The sequence below is a fragment of the Apteryx rowi genome, unplaced genomic scaffold (assembly GCF_003343035.1).
Source record: "Apteryx rowi isolate R43461 unplaced genomic scaffold, aptRow1 scaffold_186, whole genome shotgun sequence".
NCBI classification, from domain to species: domain Eukaryota; kingdom Metazoa; phylum Chordata; class Aves; order Apterygiformes; family Apterygidae; genus Apteryx; species Apteryx rowi.
This window is the reverse complement of record NW_020448152.1, coordinates 1392021-1415420: the sequence shown is the minus strand read 5'-3', so window position 1 is coordinate 1415420 and position 23400 is coordinate 1392021. Positions and strand designations below refer to the sequence as shown.

At 39.0% G+C, this 23400-nt stretch overlaps 2 protein-coding genes across 9 annotated transcripts in view; one reads left to right on the top strand and one right to left on the bottom strand.

Annotated features, from left to right (window-relative positions):
- CIITA (class II major histocompatibility complex transactivator) overlaps window positions 1–14451 on the top strand; it is a 47735-nt gene extending 33284 nt beyond the window's left edge. For all 8 annotated transcript variants that reach the window (XM_026061824.1, XM_026061826.1, XM_026061830.1 and 5 more), the window contains 10 exons: window positions 146–1853; window positions 1967–2140; window positions 3014–3085; window positions 3832–3912; window positions 5426–5518; window positions 6628–6711; window positions 7602–7685; window positions 8339–8422; window positions 9028–9120; window positions 12277–14451. In XM_026061824.1, coding sequence (XP_025917609.1) covers window positions 146–1853; window positions 1967–2140; window positions 3014–3085; window positions 3832–3912; window positions 5426–5518; window positions 6628–6711; window positions 7602–7685; window positions 8339–8422; window positions 9028–9100 — 2453 coding nt within the window. In that variant the 3' untranslated portion in view covers window positions 9101–9120; window positions 12277–14451. The remainder of the gene's footprint in view (window positions 1–145; window positions 1854–1966; window positions 2141–3013; window positions 3086–3831; window positions 3913–5425; window positions 5519–6627; window positions 6712–7601; window positions 7686–8338; window positions 8423–9027; window positions 9121–12276) is intronic.
- Window positions 14452–16194: 1743 nt separating this feature from the next.
- DEXI (Dexi homolog) overlaps window positions 16195–23400 on the bottom strand; it is an 8032-nt gene continuing 826 nt past the window's right edge. The window contains exon 2 of the mRNA XM_026061892.1: window positions 16195–17010. The gene's annotated coding sequence lies outside the window, so the exon portion shown is untranslated. The remainder of the gene's footprint in view (window positions 17011–23400) is intronic.

Here is a 23400-nt window from a genome sequence, read left to right as displayed (position 1 = left end):
CTCGAGTTGGATGGGATGAATCCAGACCTACATGCTTCCTGGGAACTGATGTATTTTGGCTGTATTACAATTATGAACACCCAGAAGCAATGCTGAAAACTGTGGACTGGTTTCTTCAATATGCTTGTGCTCTTTGTTTCTCTAGGGCCAGTGGAAGCTTTTTGTACGTCACTTATGGATTATTTCCAAGACACGTGCAAATTTGTGGCCATGGAGCGTGAAGTAACTCTTGACCATCTGTTTATTGATGGCACTCTTGTTCAAGGCCAAATTGAATCCAAGAGTGGGAAGAATAGTGTAAAAGTAATGGAAAAAGAGCTGGTGACTTGTAATCTGCAAGCAAAGGAAAAGGCAGCCCTTGAAAGAAGCCAAATATTTCAAATCCCAGGAGGTAAAGAATTAGAGACTAAAGTGATTGTGGTGCTAGGAAAAGCAGGAATGGGAAAAAGCATTCATGTTCAGAAGATCTGCCAGGACTGGTCCGGTGGAGAGTTTTCTCTGTTTGAATTTGTCTTTTGGTTTGAGTGCAAACAAATAAACATGCCTGAGAAGCGATACAGCTTGAAGGATCTGCTTCTTGAGTTTTTTGTAAAACCTCAAGAGGGAAGCAATGAGGTCTTTGAATACATACTACAAAATCCCTCTAAAGTCCTGCTGGTTTTTGATGGCTTTGAAGGGCTGCATGATAATGAGAATTTTCCTCGTTGCTCAGACAGCAAGCCTGACAAAGAGGTGTACAGTATAAAGGAGCTACTTTCAGGCCTCATCCAAAAAAAGATACTGAACGGTTGTACTTTACTACTTACAGCAAGATCTAAAGACAAGGTGAGCCAATATGTGTCCAAAGTGGATAAGACTGTTGAAATAGTAGGATTCTCCCCTCAGCAGAGAGAATTATACATAACCAAATATTTTGAAGGATTATCCTACTGTGATAAGGCACTGAAATTAATCAAAGATTGTCAGTACCTGTTCAGTCATTGTTACAGCCCTGTTATGTGTAGATTTGTTTGTTTTCTCTGCGAGACAGTACTTGAAATGGGAGACAAAGACCTTCCTTCGACTCTTACTACACTCTTCCTGAAATTTGTTCAGCAAAAGCTAACACCTATGCAAAGAGATGTTTCGCCCATGCAAAATCAACAGAATCTTGCTATGCTAGCCTGTATAGCCTGGTATCTAGGAGAAAAGCACCAAAGTGCCATGAGAAGTGATCTTCTCCCTTCTAAGGAAGTTAAAGAATTTGCTCTGAAATATGGATTTGTCCTGCCATTTGCATTCCCCAAACATTCAGATACTGGAGAAGAAGAATTCAGGAGCACATTCTCCAATTTTGCCATTCAGAATTTCTTGGGTGCACTTCACCTTATGTTAGCAGAAGAGATCAAGGATAAAAGCCTAACAAAGTACCTGTCTTTTCCATCCAAGAAGAAAAAACCTTATAACTGGTTAGACTTAGTGCCTCGATTTTTGGCTGGATTGTTGTTCCTCCAGGATGACCCCGACTTCTGCTCCCTTTTGAACAAGGATGTAAAACAATCAACCAAAAAGCAGAAAACACTCTTAAAATATATTAAAAGGCTGCAGATAAATGACCTCTGTCCAGAGAGGTTACTGGAGCTTTTTCATTGTATTTATGAAACACAAAACAACTATCTTTTGGAACACGTGGCCCTAAGACTCAAGCCAGAGCTGTCTTTTCTGGGTGTTGTTCTTACACCACCTGATGTCCACGTGCTGTACTCTATTTTAAAAAGGTCAAGAAAAGAGTTTTCGTTGGATTTGCAAAACAGCAGCATTGACATGCAAGGGCTAAAAGACTTGGTTGGCCTAAAGAATGTGGCATCATTCAGGTTGGTCATTCTTTGTAGATAGTAGCATCAGTCATAGGACTGTATGTAGAAGACGTTTTCATGCAACAGCAGCAGTCATATCTGTTGATTTCATATGTTTTGTCACTTTACAGGGCTTCCCTCAGAGATATAATCAGGCTCTGGAAGTCTTTAGAACAGACAAAAGAGTATGAACTGCTGAGAATGTCAACAGAGAAATTTATTCTTGATCCCTTTAAGGCAAAGACGATGAAGGACATCAGTGACCTTTCTGACCTTGTAGAGGTGCAGAAGAAGATGATCAGTTGGTAGGCTCATCTGTGATCGAAAGCCCTCATAATATATTAGTGAATTAAGAAAATGGGGGTTCAGTGACAGTCCTGGGGAATGGAGTCCTCTGTCTAAGAGAAGTAAACTGAGGCAATGCAAGTTCTTGTGTCATCTCATGCATTCTACTACTCTGAGGTAGAGTGATTGTCATGGCAGGGAGGAGGATTGATAGTCCTGTGCAGAATATTTCTCAAAACTGCCATTAAAGAAGTCAGCGCGCATTTTTTCCTCACATTTCTTTTGAATCTCTGAGTATGTTATCTTCCAATTGCTTTCAGTTACATAACCTGTGCTAACTGATTTTTCCCCTATAGCACCTAGGCCATAAATACAAGCTTTTTTTGCATTGGCCATAAATGACCCCAGTCAGTCCTTTAGCTCAGAGGATAAAGGCTTATGTTACGTGGTCCACAAGCCCTGTGTTTCATCCTTGCTGATGATGTGGCTAGGGGATTGGTTACAATAAAAACATGCATGAATAAAGTATTTTGTATTTTTTTTTGAAATCAAAATGGTGACATCCATTTTAACACAGATTATTTTGATTCAAATACACACAAAATAAGTTTCTTGTTTGATGGAAAATACTTGTTTTAGAAGAATGTATTTTTCAGTTGTATTGAAGAAAGGGCTGACAACTGCCCATGAAAGGCAATTATTGGATTGGAATCAATCCAATGAAGAAAAATTGGAGCAGAAGTTGTTCTGAAGTTTTCTAGTTTCCTAGAAATGTCCTAGTTAATGCAGCAGTGGTTTATTTCTTGTAAAAGTTTACTAATACATTTTTTATAAAGTACTGTTTTGGCTTCTAAAATATTTCTTATATCTTTGTTCTATTGTGATTTATTTAGTGTGCAAGATGTATCTGGTTGGAACAGCTATGAAATTCCTGCCATCAAAAACCTCAGAAAACTAGAATTTGCGTAAGTGTTATGCCTCTCTGTTGATATATGTTTACATTTAAGACTGAGAAAAGTTGTGTATATTGGCTACAATCATTGTACTCACATAAAGGTAGTCTATTGAAGTCTAGTTAAAGCAGAAACAATAAGCAAAACCCATTCATTTATGTTTTGCCAGTCTGAACTGGAATTATTAATTTATGGTCAGAACTTGAAAATGTCATTTCTAGCTCCCACAGTGATACATATCAACATCGTTCTATCAATGTTGTTTGATTTTACTGAAATTTAGCTCATTATCACCAGATGCAGATCTTGTCCCACAGGATGTAAAATACTGGGATCATGATCCAATTACTTGTGAAATAGTCTTTCCCCAGAAATGCTTCACTTTCCTATCTGAGACTATCAAGATTATAATACTTAGTGAGAAATGTGAAAAAATAGAAAAAGACCAGAAATATAGGAATCTAAAACAAATGAGAGTAGTCTTGCAAAAAGAAACAAAAATGTGGCAAATGCATGTACCGCTTTCTCAGTGCAAACGGTTCTGCCCTGTTTGACCTTAGCCTTGTGGGGTCCTCTTCTGGAGGCTTTAAAGCAGAAGTTGTCACCCACCAGTCTGGTGGGGCAGGGAATGGTTGCTTACTCAAGAGTGTAAACTAGCTTCCACTGGGGGCTGTAGGGCAAGAGCATAACAGATTTATAACTTTCGCTGTTTCTGAGCATGAAACAACGGCTGTGTGTCTATCTTTATTTTCTTCTAGGCTGGGTCAGGTGTGTGGCCTTCAGGGATTCCTAAAATTTGTGGGAATTCTTGCAGCATTTCCATCACTTCAGCATTTAGAGTGAGTAATTCTAAAGATTAACCATGCTAATGTTGCTCCTCAGCAGCCCTTGATGATAGGGGAGTTCATATATCCGAGAAAAGTTTTATTTGCAAGAGGACTACTTGTTTTGGTGAACAAACTGAACAAAATATTCAGTGAATAGAACAACAGACTAATAGTTAAGACTTGTCAGGTCTGTTGCTGATGCTAGTTAAGATATTTCCTTCATTTGATACCCCTTCAGTCACTTCCACCTCTGTTAGAACTTGTGGGAGAGGTTTAATGCATTGGCCCCACTTGGTGCTCCCTCTGGCTGCAATGGCACTGACCGACATTGCCTACTTATTTCTTTTTCTTCATGCAAGTTCCATAACCCATCTGAGCCACAGGCTTCTCCATGGTAAGGTCTCTGAGAGATTCCCTGTTAAGTCTGTCCCCTGAGAGAACAGTCTAGCTCCTGAAGCAGCAGTATTAAATGATGGGGTTAACTTGGGTACATGTGCCTGTGCTGTGTAATACACCCTCCAGGGTCAACAGGCATCTTGAACTTCTGGTAACACGTGCAAGAACTTGAGTTTTGCAGGTTTGTTTCGTATAAAAGATATGAGCTCTGTAAAAAAAAATATATATATATATATATATGTATATATATATATACACACTCATCTAGTGTCTGGTTTCATTTTGCCCGCATATCTTTGCCTTGTCTTTGTTCCTTCCTTTACCAGGAGGAATATTAGAAATACAGTTTCAAGAACTCCAGTTATTGTTTATTCTCTCACATCCATGTCAAACCAGCTATCTCTGAATTTTAAGCTGCTTTACTCTAGAAAGAATCACAGCAACGAAAGTCAGTATTCTGCCATCATATTTCTGGGAAGATTACTGAGTTTTGAGAGGGCATTCAGTTTACTGGCTCAGCCCATTGGCATTTATGTGTATTGTACCTGAACAGTAGCCTATTTACGATATTTTGGAAAAACAGTAGAACTCTAAAACTGGAAACAGCCTGATGAATCCCGGTGTTGTCTGTGATATTAGAAAGGCATCTAGCATTTATTTGAGACAGCTTAAAACTCTTTCCATCAGGATACCTGAATGAAAAAACTTCACTTCTAATACTATCTTGGGAAGGAACAATTTAAGCAGGGATTTACAGCATGTGCTGGATTTTGTCTGTTTTGTTCCTGTGTACACAGGAAATCTTATTTCAGTATAGCTGAAACACAGCTATTTCATAAGTATTTTAATAACTGTCAGCATATAGTGAAGTATGGCAGTAAGTGTTACCTACCATTTGCATATCAAAGAAAATGGGTCAAGCCATTCAACTAGTGAAAAAAATTCTTAGGCTGTAAATTCAGGAAGCAGAAAGCTGCTTATTAGAGAAGCTGGAATTTGTGAGATGTTTCTTGCTGATCGAGGCCACTGTGGGGAGGAAGCTTCTCAAGATATACAGAGTGGTCTCTGAGGTGAATAAAACAAAAATTTATATTGATAGGGAAATAATTCCCTCTCTGTGGTCATGCAGCCTTGAAGCTCTGAGTGAAAATAACATAGGAGATGAAGGAGCAAAGAGTCTATCTGAGGTCTTTCCGAAGCTGACATCACTGGAAACATTAAAGTAAGTTACAAGGTTAACAGTTCTAGAAAATTTTGAAAAGAAATAGATTAATCCTAGAGCCTAAGAGATTGTGCCTTAACAGTTACGGGCACAATGAACCCATGGGCATGGTAGACTACTTAGACTATGGGCATATTTAGCCTGCACATTCATCAGAGAAATGGGTTAATCCTATAGCATTAGGGATTGTGTATTAGCAATTCCTCATTTCCCTTCAAGGGTAGTAATTCATCTTTTTTCCTACATTTGACCTAAACAGCCTGTGCGAATTACTTAAAAAAACCAAATTGTATATCAAATATTTTAAATACTTCAGGATCTGTTTTAGGGAGAGCTGCCTCAAAACTTCAAGCAATGCAGGCAAAAAGGACAAGGGCCAGGCCAAGGCAGCAAGCCCTTGGGAAAGGGAAGAACGAAGCACAGGAGAAGATGGAAGGAAGGTAGTGAAGTGGCAATGGAGGTTCCAGGAGAGCTCATGTTGCTCCTTCTGATAGTACTGAGGGAGTGGGAGAGTGACAGGCATCCCGCCCCAATCACAGCCGCACACAGCCTAGACCACCCTGTACAGTAGCAGCAGTGAGCTGAATTTTCCAGAATTTCTCAGTAGGAATAGGCTGTTTTCTATTGTCCCCCCATCCCCTTCTTCTGTCCCTAGCAGCCTGCTGCCCTAGATAACCATCCAGTTTTGCAGTCCCGTGCAGTCAGTAGGCTTCTGAATGTAAATGCTTAGTGTCTGCCTTAGTACACAGAATGCTTTAGGCTTGTGTCAGTTTAGATGTTGGGGTCTATTAAAGGGGAGATTTTCTGGGGTTTTTTTCTTTTCTTTTCTTTTTTTCACTGGCAGGTACAAGTTACTGCTCTAAATTTTTCAGAAATGCTCCAAATTTAGCAAGAGTAAGTCTCTTTGAAAGTCTCTTGAAATTCAGGCTAATCTTGGATTCTAGATTGGAGAAAGGTCTTGAGTTAATGGTAGCTCAAAGATGGCTTTATCATACTATATTGCAGCATCATATTTGCTGTTCAGGACAACACCTAAAATGAATTTTCCCCACATTATAATAAATTAGAATAAATGTGCTCAACTAACAAAACCATCTTATTTACTATAGCTTATCACAGAATAAGATAACAGATGTGGGTGCAGAGAAACTAGCTAAAGCTCTTCCTTTCTTGTCTTCACTGAAGACCCTTAGGTAAGTGGTTGTATCCTGTTCAATTGTTTTGTACAACAAACCTCACTACTTCTGTCAAAAATTACTGAACATGGAACAAATACGAAAAAAATTTTGCGAAAGGCAAGCTTTGGATTTCATTCTTGCACAAAGTCCAGTCCCACTGCAAGTGGCAAGGCATGTCCCATAAGGAAGGCTTGCATGTTTGACTTCTCTTTCTCTCATTTGCACTCCAGTCATTTCCAGACATCTGTCTTTAGGGAGGAGATAAATGTTTAACCCAGTGTAGACATACAGAAGCATATCTCAGGAATATAGCAAGGACTATACTGACATTTAAATCCTATTTAGAATACCCACGGATCAATAATGCCCTATACAAATGCCTACCCAGGGTCATGATCTACTGCAAGAGTGCTGCAAGAGACCTACTGCTTGCTGAGTACAGTGCGATGGCAGCAATGTGGTGGTGTGTGTTTGCTGGTACAGGACCAGTGGTCCATCCCACTCCATTAAAATGTCTGGCATAGGGCTGAATGAAGAATCTTAGAGAGAAATGTTAGAAACTGTAGTGTACAGTTATGGAATAACTTGCTCACATGGAAATCCTATTCTGAATGCCCTTCCTCAAATCTTTGTGCTTTATCTTCTTGCAGATTTTTAATTTGATTTAATGTAGACAAGGATGTTCTCATTCATTAAGAATCTTGACATATTTTTGCTGTAGCTGTGTAAGCTGAAGAAGGGAGGTGGTTCTGTGCCTTACTTGATATAAAAAATATGAAATTTGTGTTTTAAAGATTAACTCCAAATAGATAAGCATAAATTGGAAGTTAAGATGTACCAAGATGTAAAACTAGTTTACATTTTCCATTATTCAATTGTGACTATACTGGTTTTGTTTTTTGCAGCTTGTACAATAATAGCATTTGTGATTTTGGAGCAGAAAATCTTGCAAAAATTCTTCCTGCAATGGCATCTTTGAGGGTGTTAGAGTAAGTATGAAATCTTCTGAGATGATCTAGGCGAGCAAAATTGCTTACAAACTGAAAATTCAGATCTGTTTTCAGGGAAAGTAGAGGAGACAGAATTTGAGGAAGAAAAGTTCTGATTTGTGATTATGTTGGGCTTAGAAGAGGCTGATGTTGATTAAGACGTAAAGGTTGTGGAAAGATTAAGAGATGATGCCTGATGTGTATTTGCCTGAAAATACTATTTTGTGCCCCTACACTGGATACAAACAGTTCTGTTATTCTGGACTGCTATTCTGGACTACAGCAGCAGAGAATTTTTGAGAAGGCTGTTTTGGTTCTAGGGAATGTTGAAGACTTGTCTTGTTGCTGCCTCTCCGCACTGGAAATGCGTGTCATTCCCAGCCTCATGTGCAGAGAAAATGTGCTTATGTTGGAGTCCAGATAGAGTCAGTGGTTAGAGAGGTTTAAGGAGCAGTTCACCATAGATACTGTGCAGACACTGGAGCTTTGGGTTTTTGGAGGCAGGGATCTATTCTGATTTTTTCTTTTTCTTTCTTCCACCATCCCTAGATAAACCTCTGTGATATTCCTGATACTGAGTGAAATGTTTGATTGTACCGCTAGGTGATGTGATCTAAATTAACAAATATGTTGTTGGTTTTTTTTCTCCTCAGTGTTCAGTATAATAAAATAACTGACGTTGGAGCCCAACAGCTGACTGACAGCCTAAGAAAATGTCCCCATATCAAGAATTTGCTGTGAGTCCCTTGATATTTTGTTTGTTGTGTCTTAGGTCTGTAAATTAGGTTAGAATTCATGCTAAAGTTGTGTTCTGCATTTGTCGTGTTTATAAGAGGCACAAAAAGGAAATCACCAAAATACAAAAGTAGTCACAGAAATATTACAAATGTCATCTCTGGTCTCAGCTGCATTAATTCCCCACTGCCCCAGGGAAGCACGCTTATCCGGCTTTAAGCATAGTTTGCACTGAGCTTCCCAGTGTTCATCCCATCATACCCTCCTAGTGTACCTGACCCACTCTGGGCTGCAGGACTTGCGTTTGAAGGATAAACCATGCACAGCCATCACTAGAGGCTGAAGAGACTGAAGCTGCCGGTGTATATTCAGAGTCAGGGAGTTTGACAGGAAGCTAAAGAATACTTAGGGAGACAGGACTGTAGTGTGTCCTATAACCAGACTCACCAGAGGGGCTTCTTTATTTTAAAAGAAAATACATCTTAATTTGTTCCATAGTTTAAATACTTTTATAGACTATATTCAAAAGGGAAAGGCAGCTTTTACAAAAAAACTATGAAACAAGTTATGCTTAAAATCTTTTTCCTTTATGAATTTGTTCTTACAGGATGTGGAATCCTACCATTCCCTATGGAGTTCTTGAACACCTTCATCAGTTGGATTCTAGAATTAGTTTGTAGATTCAGTTGATCCTATAAAGGTAACTTAAACCCTGGCTCCCTGAGACATTAAAATTTGTTTTGATAGCACCTATTGATGCATCAAAAGTTCTGCAGATCCATGATGGGAAAAAATGATGTAGGATAAATTTGGACTACAATTTTCAGGAACCATCTTAATGTTGCTGACTTTGTTCCTGGTTTTGCTTCTTTTGCTCCTTTTTGCTTATTTCATGCTTTCTTATGCTTAGAGGTCACTGTCTCCAGAGGCCTATATCATGCTGCTCTCCTTTACAAGCAGATGTAGGTGCACATATTTTCTTTTTCACATGGATGTTTAACTGACACCATCTTGCATCACTCTTCTGCAATTCTGTCTCAGCATCCAGGACCTTGAATGCCAGAGTCACATCTCTGTGAAGCCAGAGCTGACTGTGCTAGACACTGCTGGCCCCTCTGGTACAGTCTGCCGTTATCCAAGTTGGAACAGCTGAGGTTAGGGAAGAAAAATTCTGTGCAAAAAGCCTTATTGGCAGTGTATAGTGTGATACTCTTCATCTAGCCATATCCTTGCAACTGCCCCAGCATGAACGTTAAAGGGATCTGGAACAGTGATCTGGAGCAGTGCTGGGCCAAGGCTAAGGCTAAGGCTTTACAGTAGGCCTACAGAAAAGTTTAAGAACATTGATGGCAGCTATGGAGGATATTCTGTTTGATCTGTGATGAACTTGACTGCATTATCAATTCAGATGCAGACATAGTGTTTAAAGCTCCTTTTTAGTTGGAGGACAACAGGCTTCTTCCAAAGAAGATTTCAAGGAGGATCACCAGACCTCAGGGGGTATGAGACATAGGATCATAGGAGTTAGGATGCCTTTAAAATCCAGGAGCTCCTTTGAGAGTCCTAATCTGTGGAATAGGCAGACTATTGACATTAGAGGTTAGAAAGAATGGTGCATGGTGGTGAACTCTTCTGCAGTGAGTTCTGAATTGTTGTTTTTCTCCCCTTTGTGGTTTCATCTTTCTGAATGCACTCGGAAGAGCTTTTCCCACAAGTGTTATCTTCTGCACCATGTCATAGATCTTCCCTGATTTTGTTCCACTTTAGGATTAAACATTTTGTCCTGGACCTCCATTTCCAGACACGCTTTCTCTACTTCTGCTAAACCTGGTTTATCTCACCAGAGTTGTGCAGCAGCATTTGCTTTCACCCAGAGACACAGAATCCAATGGGAATGTCATGCCCATATGTGGGAATGTATGCCCATTCTGATGGCAATGTCATGCCCGAAGTATAGTCTCCATCCAGGTCCTCCCTTCTCTCTCTCCATCAATTACTGATCATGCATCAAACCCTGCTTAATGAGCTTAGTATGTGAAACTTCACTTTCACTTGAAATAGTGAGATAGTATCACCCAATACCCCTGAGAGGTTATCCTGCTTCTCTGCTGGTTCTCCATAAGTTGCTGATTCTAACTGGTTTTACCAGGCACAGTAACAGCATCAAGGCATAGGTGGCTAATAAAGAGATGCTGCCCCAGAGTGGCACACGTCAATATCACATCAATTCCCCTTTTCCCCATCCCATTCACCTTGTGTGCCCCATCTCCTTGGCAATAGCACTAGCAGACTGCAAGGGTGCTGCATGGGGAAGAGCAAACTCCTCCTAGGACTTCTGCTAGTTCGGCCCAGTCACTGGCAGCTAGCTTGCTAACCTCCTGTTTTATGTTGCGCAAAACTAAATACCTCTGTGTTCTTGTCATGTTTAATAGATGAGTTCTGTACGCCTCAGGGATTAAGTTTTGTGCTGATTTTTAGTAAGTCCTTTCATTTTTCCTTTGTTAATACAAATCCTCAACAGCTGCTAGTCTCACCATGACGCTGAGCCTATAGTGGACCCAAAGCAAACCATTGTTTCCTACAGTCCTTGTTCTCACTCTGTTTTGTGCAGTTTGCTTACTTGCTGCCACATTTACTTCTTGCTCTGTCTCAAGGACCTAGAAATAATTGCACCGTGACCAAAGAACAGTTTGCTGATGATCACCAGGATTTGACTGCCCTGACATTTAGGGGCTGAAGGAGCTGCAGCAAGCACAGGACGTTATGGTTTCATCTAGTATTTTTACTCCCAGTTTTTTGCCATGTGCTCTCCCTTGCTCTTGAAAAATTACCCAGAATGCACCAGTGAAGTGATACCAGTAAATAGGCAGAGGGCAGAATAACCCAAACACAAGAGGCTCTCCAGCTTGCTTTCAGATGGCCAAAAACACATTGCAGAGCCAGCACCAGCTGCTTGAGCCGTGATTTGAATGGTCCTGGCAATGGCTGTGGCTGGCTGTGGCTCCCTAAGCCATGGAACAAGCAAATGGTTTGCATGACTCTTGCTCTCAATGCACTGATCACCAGGTATAGACTTGGCTATTTATATGGCACTGATTAGGGTACAGACTGTGGAAGACAGGTGCCATACCAGCCTCCACAGACTAGCCAAATACAGCAGTAGTGAAACATTGTAGTGATCCTTAACTGTGGTGATCCTTAATAGCCTGCAGTACAACAAAGAATTACCTCTTTGTCTTGTTGAATAACCGTACTTGGCAGAGAAGATGTCAGGGATATGAACACTGCTGGGAAACCTCATACAAGCAAGGCTTGCTACAACTTCCAGTGTCTGTCACTCAAGGATAGCAGGGAATAAGAATCTTCTGAACATGTAGGTCATCTCCCAGATAACCTTGCTGCCTGTCGGTTTTCCAGTCCTAAAATCACTGGCTACAGAGCAATGGCTGTCAGTGGTAGCAAGCTGAGCTCTGTGAGAGTTGGTTACTCTTGGTCATTGGTCAGCTTTCACACCGAGCAGAAGATGCATTTAACACAGATCTCCATAAACAACCTCTTGGTCTTCCTGGTATCTCCCTCTGCTGCTATCCTCTCATGTTTGCAGCACATTTCTCTGATTTGGGTTACCCATTCATGCAGTATCTGAGTATGTGAGGAAACAGGCAGACATTCATCTTCACTGAGGATTTGTAGCAGCAGGAAGTCTGTATCTTGTCTCCCAAAACTGAAGCATTCAGCATCTACCAGTCACTGTGTTGTGTTTTCAAATCACATCATATATATATGATTTTGGTGATGTTAATGAGTATTAAGCTGTTGAGCATACATCTAATATTCTATTTTCATCATTTCACAGGTAACATAAAGGAGAGCGGAAGGTCTCCTCTGTATCTCCCTATCTTCTTTGCTGTTTTATGAGTCAGGAAAAAAAGCGCTGATTTTCATGACAGTGGCAAAATGAAAAAAGTCACATTTGAGCTCCTGGGTGATTCTTGAAGTGGATGAATGATAGAGTTCAAATGTGTAAACGGTCATTTAACATGCTATTCAAAGACTCTATTGTGTTTCCATTGAAGTGATGATGTAACATCAGGTTTCAAAGATGAAAAGAACATCTGGATATTGCTATCACCATTAAATGTGAACAGGAGCCACCAGGATATTGGTAGTATAAAACTGCTTCCTTGATTCACCAAAGTGTAAGATTGCAAGCTGCTGGACCTGCCACATCTGAAGTGGTAATAGATAAAATCTGATTGTTTCATGGTGCCAGTGCCAGTGGTAACTGTAATTGAATTTGGTTTGATGATTTTGGACTACCAAAGCTCAATGGTTTTCACCCATAAATCTGGATTGATTTGAAGCATTAGGGTCAGGAGCATGATAAGAATGATCAATCTAGAACACAGCCTGATGCGGTAAGATTATCCATGAGAATCTAGAAGTGGCTCTTTTCTTCATGTTTATCACCAATGCTGTCTTAAGGGATAGAAGGATATTTTCTTTCAAATAAGTGTCTTGTTATTGGTTCCTTCAAAAAGAATGGGAAAAAGAAAGAGTTAAAGAGAAGAAATGAATTAAAAATGGAAAACTATTAAGGATTTTTCTGACGATATCACAGAAATCCAAATATTCTGAAGAGTTTCAGTTCATTGCACAAAAATCCTCCAAGTGACAATCTTCAAAGCTTTTTAGCTTGTCTAAAATGAGATCTTTAAAAGTGTTTTTTATTTTAAGGAGTGAAAAAAAGGCACTTATTTATATATGGGTGTAAGTTACTAAGAAATGAGATTCTAGGTCACAAGATACATGTCAACTAAAATATTTGTGCATAAAACTTTGAAGAGCTGAAAACTGTAAGTTTGACTTCTGAGACAAATTTGTCTTCTTATTCATATACCTGGATTGGGATTTAGTCTCTCACTTGCAGAGGGTAACATAAATGTACAAGCATCTATTTTATACTTGAAAGTGAAATCACTACTTTGTGTGGTTTTAGAGAGTTAGGAATAATTAGGCAATTATAGACAATAGCATATTTCAGAGTGATAGCATGTGTCTGTTCTGCTGGCCTTGGCGTTCTGTGGGCCAAATACTAGTCCCGCTGACTCTAATAGCAAAATAGTTATCTCTCTTTTTTGTTTTGAGGTTTTCTTTGTTGTTGTTTTTTTTGTTCAGTTCAGCTCCGTGAACATGGAGAGAATTCATAATCATATAGAGACAGTTGTCAGGACCAGCATTCTGGTTCCCTGTCCAGTTATAGGCTGAAGACAGGAAAACAAGATTGGTTGGAAATACCTAGGAATATTCTATATGTCTCAAAAATTGGGAAGGGAGATCTCTGTATGTCAAACTGCTAGCTCAGGGTTAGCTCAACAACCCCCTTGAAATCTCTTCTGCCAGGAAGAATTGACAGAATCCTGACCAAGGTCCTATGCAAACTGAAATCTTCCCACTAACCTCTTGAATACTCTGTTACTTGGTTTAAAAACAGTTACCAGTGTAAAGTTTTAAAACACAATGTTTATGTTCTTTCTAGCAAATTGTATTTCTCTGCTGAAATTTTAGTGCCTGCAGAATCTTGACAGAATGGATGGGGGGTGGACAAATTAAAGAAGGAAGGGAACAAAATGTGAATTTTGGATTGTTTGTTTCTGTGAGACCTAGTGAGTGGAGGTAATAGTACAAGGGAGCAAGGTGAAAAACACTAGGCTCATGCAACTAGAAAATGACCGTTTTCTTCACTATCTGCATGGCTTTTCAAAGCCTAGCCAGAGCAATGCTGCTTTACAGAAATATTCTGCAGTTACTTCTCACTGTAGCTAAATTTGAGAATATGCTAAATACTAGGCAGGACTCTGTCTGGTCTGCATAAAATGGTGTTGGGTGAAGTACTGTTCTCTTTCAATGAGGTAGTAGGAGAGGTATGTTTATACAGATAATGTACAGATTGTAAATTGTGATGCAGTGTTTTTGGTATTTTTATACGTCTTTCAAAATGTATTAATTAAAATATTCCTTTTTACAGTAACTTGCAGTACTTGTTGAAAATTATTTTGATTTTTCTGTTTCAAACACTATGAAGGCACCGTTGGCTTCAAATGTAATGGCATGCGAAGGGCTTCCATATTCTAAGTTAACAGAAAGCACTGTGTGAGAGGGAGACAACTGGGTCCTGCTGGCACTCATCAGTTCCATGGTCTGGAAACAGAGAAAATGCTTTCTTAACAGGCAGTGAGATCTTGCAATGCCAACTGACAGGTCGTAAGTCCAGAGTTAGAAGATATAAAAGTGCTGACTGAAGCTGCCAGCTTCAGGGCAAAAGTTGCTTTTTATCATTTCAGCTACAAGTTTTCAGATTAATCAAGATCCAATGTCTGGATATTCTTGTGGCTCAAAGCTCATCCAGAATGCTTTCTTCAAATGAATGCCTTGTCTGTAGAAGACTGAATTCACTCCTACTCCCCCCCCAAAAAACCCTGCTGTAATCAAATATGTGTTCTAAAAACTCCTGACTTTTTGGATGAGAAAAATGTAAATCCTTCTCTCCCTAAGCCCATGCTCTTTTTCTTCGATATGAAGATGTGATAAAATGCTAAGGCCTGTGTTATGGTGATAGTCAGGTATATTTTTAATTTAAATATTTTCCCTGTCCTCAAAATGTATGAAGCTGAGCTGTTCTGAGATACCAGAAATCGATCTAAGATTCAGAGTCTCCTAAGTGATTTATTTGGTGGGATTTGTATTGCTTGATCTGTGCATCATGTGGCATGGGCAAAACATTAAACCCACTGTGGGAAATAATCACAAACTAGCAGATCCTATACCTATAATGATAGTTTGAACCATGTTCTTAGAATGGCATACATGTGACCCTGAATAATTAGTGTAAGCTGTCTCTGTGAACAGTAAGGAGTTTAATTATATAGGCAGCAGACATGCCACCTTTAGGAGCAAAATTCAGTATTTCTTGTGTTAATACCAAATGGGCACATGAACATGAGCTAAACAACTCCCTAAAACTTGGTTATTCTTTATATATGTGCCTAAATGGGGATTTAGCTCCCTAAATCTGTTCTTCCATGTTAGAACATTGTGTCCTAAGTGACTTACCTCCCTGAATCACAGGTCAGTGACTGTCTATAACACAGTATTTGTCAGTTTTTTAAGGATTTAAGGGCCTCTCAGCTGCATTTGACAGAACATATCATGGAGAAATGCTAAGTAGCTCAGGGATAGTACTTCACCTCTTGCAGGAGCAGCTGAAAATTGTGTTGGGGACATACAATATTGAGGACTGAGAGCAAATTTCTATTGCACTATGAGTTCAAAAATGCTATCAAAGCAACAACACACTAAGAGTACTTGGAAAAAAAAGCAGACTTTGGTAAGCATGTTTCATCTCATTGTTTCAAGGGGATGTAGACTGTCACCCCCTTGTTCCCTTATACTGGTTGTCAAGAAGAGGTTAAAGGGACTCGTGACACCATCTATCTGGAGCCGAAAGCCTGAGCTGGGAGCAGATGGTAGAGACACGGACTGCAGAAGACAGACATAAGGTATGGAGAGAATTCAGGAGAAATGTGTTCAATTCTGTTTTATCTGAAATGTTCTTGATGCATCAAGTTGGCTTAGGAACTGCAAAATTACAAAAATTAGCCTTTTCTAAAAAAATAAGGAAAACAAGACAAAACCAGTACAATATCTGCCCTCAGTAACTTTTTTTCTTTTTTCCACAGTGTGCAGTTGCTGGTGTTTCAGTCCAGGTCTGATTTTCAAAGTAGTTATTCATGGAGAAGGATTTCCTATAAGCTGGCCTTCTCAACAGTCTGTGTGGAACTATTTGCAGGTACCTGTAAGAAAATTGGAATTTCCTGGAAAGCATATTTAAATCCTTTTCTGTTCAAATGGAAAAGGAACAGCCCCAACAAATGACTGTTTAGTTTTTCATGGAAAAGGTCAGTCTTTATTGTATTGCTTTCACATCTGTACATAGGAACATGAGCTTAAACAATCTGTAAAGTATCTTGTGTTAGGTAATGAATCCACCTGACTTATATAAAATTCACTCTCTGATCTATTTCAAAACTCACAATATAAACAAAATGTCTTACTAGCACAGTTCTTGCTATAATTCTGTCCTGAACAAAACCTCCCTTGCAGCCAATTCTGGATATATTCCCCTGAGAGAGCACTGATTTTGAACTACTGGCTGGTAGAGTTTTCAGTGTGCGACTGTAAAACTTGTTTAAGCAGTATGTAGAGTGTGTCCATTTGGGTGACATGGTATTTAGTCAAAAGTTTATCAAATCTAAGTAAAGTCTTGAATTTCTGTTATAAGAGAACACAGCTTTTTTTCAGTCCAACCCAGAAGTACCTATGGAAGCCCAGTAGCGTACATGAATCACTGCAGTTAGTGCACACTCAGACGCAATGATCATGGGGAAAAAGTCACAATTGACAAGGTCTGATGACAACTCTTCCTGTTGTCCCCTTGTCCTTCTTTTCATGTCTACATTTCAGAGTATAATTTCTTTCCATGACTTGATCCAGTAACCTGGTCATAATCCATTTCAGGTGCTTAATGAATCTGTTTAAAAGAAAACACACAAGTATAACAAATACAGAGTAACACTCTAGACCTGGATTAAACAGAGAAATCACTATGTATGTTAGATATAGCTCCATGCCACTTTTTTCTTTAAAAAAATTTTTTTTTCAAAACCTTTTCTGACTATGAATAATTCTTTGAGAAGTAAAGGCCTGAACAACCTCTGACTGAAACCAATGTAACAGTTCCCATTAGTGTTAGCGCATACTAGCCCTTAATGCAATTTTCACAGAGACATGAAAATATTAGTGTGAGATGTATGAGAATATGCTGTCAACCACAGTCCATTGGGTCTATTATTAAGGGTTGCTCTTAGGAGAGGATAACCAGCCCTGACATCCAGAGGGATACTCTATTTTATGCTAGGTTTGATATCCTTAGACCTATTTTTTACTTAAAACTGATTTTTGAATTGGGTACTTTCTCTTAAGCAGATGCTTCATTAGATCATTAGCATTTTTTGTATAATTATGAGTTAATTATGTGTTCTCTACATTTGACATAGCCTCTGACTTTGGTCACTTTTTTTTTCTTTAGAGAAACTTTGTTCAAAACATTTTGGATCCACCAGTAAATAGTTATGGAACTAAATAACGTGACATTCTTGGTTTTGGTGACAAAAACAAATTGCTGTTAAAATGCTTTATCCCAATTTACCTAATTTTCTTTGGTTAGGTCAAAGTATCTGACAGCTATTAAAGGGTGATTTTTTACCATCATCAGAAGTAAACCCTATGCCTGAAGAGCCTTTATTTTTAAGCAGAAGCAGAAGTGTGGATTGTGAAGGTGCTGGGCACTGGTGACAGGATCATTTTGGTCCTGTGATCCTATACATGAGCTATTTACTGCAGTGCAGAATGGCACAGGCAGCTGGGCGTGAGTCTGTGCTGCAGAAGAGCTGTCGAGGAATGGGAGCCCAAGAGCAGCCCCTGCTGCCTGCAGCTGAGAGAGTCCAGGCTGTGCGCGCTGTGCGGGACGGGTCGGGTCTCTGCAAGGCCCACTCTTCCCTCCTTCCCTATTAACTAGAGCGTTACCCAGAAATAAATCATTAAGTACAGGTCATTATTTTCCATTATTTCCTTATTTCCCATGTATGGCTGCCCCTAGTCTTTCCCCTTTCTATCATAGTTAATCCTATAGCTGGGATCCTACAACAGCTCTCACAAGGGGAGGATAGGGATCTCTCCCTGCTGAACAGAACATGAGGAAACACAACCCGCATCTATTCCATGTTCTCTGGCAAAGGAGAAAATTGCTCCTTACCAATAAGGAAAAAAAAATCCTTCCTGAGCTGAAGAAAAGTTGTGTAGATGATTACCCATAGCAGGTCGCAAAACTGATGCTTTTCAGCACCCATCTCCAGAGCAAGAATAAGCTGGCAAAATCTATGGCAAAAGAAGATCCCAAGCAATGGAGCCTCTGAACCAACCACTGGTCATGGCTGAATTGTTCCTCCTCGTTTCTGTTGGTTCCACTCCACTCAAAACCCTTCTACCAGACTGTGAAAGGCCAGATTTTTTAATTCCCTTAATATCCACTTGATGGTGACGTTTCTACTAATGTTTATGGGATCTTTGACTGAATGCTCAATCTCTTAACAAACTCTTAGGGAGGAAATATACACTGTTCTCCATCCAAAGAGAATATGGTTTGTAAATTAAATGGTTTGTAAATTAAATGACTACATTTGTGCCAGATTTTCCTCAAGTTCCTTACACCTGAAAGAGATATTGATCTTCCTGCATTAGGGTCTCAACTCCACAACTTTCTAAGGCTTTGATTCTGTCAAGATTTTCAATACAGCTGCTAGGCCTTTTTTATGAGTGAAATTTGATTTCATGACAACTTGCAAACTGGAGAGGATATATATTACAAATATTTTTGTGTCCTCAGAGGGGACCATTAAAACTATTCAGCTATCTTTTCTGTGGCCAAACTACTTAAGGTTGTATATCTGGAAAGAGAAAGAAGGTTTATAATTTTCCCTAAAGAAATGGAAAAATTTAGCCATTACTGTGTACACTTTAATTCTTTGGGACAGTCGTTATCCTTATAAATGAGAATCATTATGAAGGGATAAAGGGGAAGAGTTGAATTAGCCAAATACACAAACTAAATTTCTCTAAAAAATCACTCCTTTTTGCTATTTCAGGATTACTAGTTGTCACCTGAACTACAGTGTCACTATTTTTCCAAAGGAAACAAACATGAATTAAATTTGATTCATTTCTTAATTCCTCTGATGGCTTAAAACTGATAATTGGCTCTTGTCACCTGCTATTAAAGCAAGCTGATTAGAGTAAATTTCATTTTCAGATGAAGAACAACAGCAACAACAAAATTCATCACAATTTAGTTTTCAAAATCACTTGTGGGCTGTGGCTTTTACCCAATGAAATACTCAGGCCTTAAGCACTTCTGTTCTATATTAGATGTCTCTTAATTTTCTATGACTCATTTTAATCCATGTTATTAACAGCAGCTTTTGGAAAACTATTTTAAAAATCTGCCTCCTTCCTTGAAATATATAACTGAATGTATTTGGTAGAAAATCCCTTAGGATTGTGCATGGCTGTGGTTAATGAGTTTGAATGGTCAGTTCATCAGTTAACTGAGATTTTGTCTTCGTTCCAGCTAGGATGGAATTCTTGTTAACAGTAGTTGGAGTACAATAGTCTCTTTACAACAAATCTACCAGGTGATTTTGAGCACACAACTGCTCTAAATTTTAGTAACACCTAAGCATTCAAAACATGCTTCTAAAAATCATAGCTATTGCTCTTAATCCTATTGTTACTATAACTGATATAAAATAGACAACTGGTCTGTATCATGGAGTCAATCTGTTTGCTTCCCATTTTTTTAACATAGAGATTTCTGTGAATGAGAGGAAACCATACTGGGGAATGGAAAGGTAAAATCAGTAACTGATGACTTGCATATATTGTTTTTAAGATTCCAAGTCTAAAGGGAAGAAGTCAGGAGGTGGATTCTGATGTGCTTATGTATATATCTTGACAGTGCTAGTGATAACATTCTTCTGATCCGTTCCTTTATGTGGCATCTCTGTTTTAGAGAGAAGAAACAGAGACATAAGTGAGTTAAACTCACAGAACACATCAGTGGTAGACATGGGAAGGAATCCAGCATGCTTATTTCCGCCTCCACTGGGCCATACTGTTTCTCATACAGACTGAGCCCTCATTTCTAATTGGCACTATTCTGGTGAGCTAGTGAACTAAGCTATTTCTTTGACTGATTCAGGATTTAGATGCTGGCATATAGCAGAAGTGCTGAGTCACAAGCTTTTGAGTGCTGGATTCTGCTCACCAAAGACATTCATCATAATTTACCTTGATGCAAAAATATATGTAATGCCTGTACTGTATTTCCTATTCATTTTTCATTGTTGATTACTTTTGCTCATATTTTTTTCTGATTAGATTACTTCATCATGAGTCACATCTAATTTTAAGACAGTACAAGGAGAACAGTCACATAATCTTATTCCAAGGGACACTCAAGCTAAAAAAGTAGATGACACGAGCAAGCTAAATTCTGCTCAATTTACACAGACAGATTTCTCCATTTGAATAGGATAGGAAGCTTCTTCAAGCTGCTTAGCTGTCTATCCTCAACCTCTGCTACCAATTTAATCGTGACTATTATGCTCAGAAACCTGGCCATAATTTTGTTTCTATTGAGTTTCTTTATTCAGCTGAGGTTTTTGGTGCAAGAGAGAAGAGAACTCTTCTGATCCACATGCTCTTCTACTTTTACATCTAAATAAGCCTTCCCACATTTTGCAACATCAACTCTAGGGATTTCCTCCCTTTGTTTCTCTGTTCAAGCAGCCACTCAGCTTCTGGGTGGAAGGCATCACTTGCTAATGCAAAGAAGACACTGCAGGATTTCAGCTAAGGCTAATCATAGCTTTTTGGTTGTTCTCAGTAGTCATTGGTGAGTCACATGAAAAGCACTCCTCTTGTATGCAAAAGAGTAATGCCTATATATTTTTCAGCTCTGCTGGTAAAACTGAGATCTACTCTTCCTGCAGTGTCTTGTGAATCCTCAGTACTTCTGGTCTAAGCAAACAGAGCAGGTGGACAGCCTTCCTCAGTCTGTTGGTAGACAGGTTAACCCCCATACGGAACTCAGGTCACTTAAGACTAGACACCCAGGGGATTTAATCTTCCCTTTCAATGCCTCATTTCTGCTCCCAGAACAGAATCCACATCTCTGAATTAAGGACCTCCTTTTCTGCATGCATTTCTAGGGAACTGATGAAGATGAATGCCACAGAAGAGTAAATAACTCTGTAACCAGGCTGTTAACATAAAATCCTTTTCATGGAGACATGCTGAGTCTTTGCCTAGTAGTTAAATAATTATGCAATTTGTGGCCTGGCTGTTGAATAAATAAATATACTTGAATAAATAAATAGATGAAGCATAGTAATGTTATCTTTTTTGCTCTGTAATAATTGATCTAATTTTAAGGATTTGTGATTTGATTCTCAATGGAAACAACAGCCTAACATGACAACTTTCAAATTAAAGGTTCAGGGCTGCAGGTAGTACAGTGCAGAGCTCCATTGGCTCCAGTGGGAGTACGGACTTCTGAGCTTTGTGAAGACCTGTGCTTTTCAATTTCTACATTTGGGAAGACTTCTGCATTTTGATTTCTACGTATAGAGGTGACATGGTCTTAGAGTGAAAATATCAAATAGTTTGCAAAGCTTCTTATCCTATTGAAATGAAGGGAAGTTTTAAGAAGCCCATTTATGTACACTAAACAGGATTGAGCTCAGATCTTATGCTCTGCTAAGCTATGTGTTTATGTAATAGGAAAAATCCAGTGGAGTAAAATAGCATGACTGTTTTTTTTCTTGGGTCTTCCTGAAAATTAGACATCCATCATTGACAAATTCTAGTCAGAAAAAAAAGTGAGAAAGAAATAAAGCATTTTTAAAAATTCCTGTAATAGACAGTGTTGAAGTAATAATATTTGGAGTTTAGGGAGAGGTATTGGGGGGGCAGGGCTTTTTGCACACTCACCAAATACTTTGTTTAAATTTTCATTAATTATTATGAATTTATTTCCTGGAAGACAGGGAATATGGATTTGAAGGTGACCGACAAAGGTTTTTGGGTCTCCTGTATTTTGAGCACGTATGCTGTTTGCTGAAATTAAAAGGGATAGAAGGAGGAGACAGTCACAAAAGTAGCCAACAGGGTTTTGTGGGGAGTTCAGTTCTGTTTCAAACCTTCTGTGCTAGCAGAAGTGGTAGTACTAGAAACAGAGTTTTTTGTGATAGGCCACTGAATGTTTGTATGAACACTTATTTGCAGTAACTACATGCAGTGGGATTACTTTGGTGGTAACAGATCTGTTCCTCCTTCTCCTACTTCTTATGCTCCCATGTGCCTTCAGCCAAGCTCTGCTCAGTTGTGTGTGTGCAAACCAAGTGAGTAATACCAATATTACTCCAACAACACCAGTTTCCATTTTATATCTTCTAAACTATTACTCCCATTACTTTATATGGGACCTGAATAGAAATTTCTAGAGATATAATTTTAACCTGTATGAAGGAGAACACTATAGGAAAGGTAGTTTTTTAAATTAGAAGACTCACTAGAATAGCTTGATATTAAATGTTATTTGTCTAATATGTCCAAAGAAGATATATTTGCAACTTTACAACAGAATTTCCTGCTTCTGTATTTTCAAATAGAAAATACAAAGGTATCCTGAATTTGTTTTCAAATTTACAGCCAATATTTTGCTGAAAATTCTACTGGCAGATTTGTTAACATATTTTAAACTGTGAATGTTTTGATTAACATACATTTGGCACAGAGAGTCCTAGCTGGAAATTGTGATTCTCTTCCCAATTGCATTTCAATGTTCTAAAATGCTAAATCCTTACAACATTTTCAGAGTTTTAGTATAACTCAGAACTATAACAAACCCTCATGCTGTGATTAATATGAATTAATATAAAAAGAATGGTGAATTGTGTAAGTTTATTATTACCCAGGATACAGTTTTTAAAGGGCATCTATTTAAGATGTATTTCTGGCTAGAGTAAGATTTGTGAATTTTTGATAAATATTACTTTGAATTATCATTTAGGTCCAGAGCCAGGGCACTTTGAAGACCTGATTAGCAAAGTTGTTTACTAACTGCAAACATAATACCTAGCTATAAGAGCTGCAGTGGCTCAGTACTCTGAAAATTACTCCCCAGGGAAAAACCCCGTCTTCAGCGCGCAGCAGAGGACAGCAGACGCGGCCCCGACCGGCCGCCGCGCTGTGCGCCGGGGCCCGGCGGGAGCAAGGGCCCGGCCAGCTCGGGGGGGCGGGC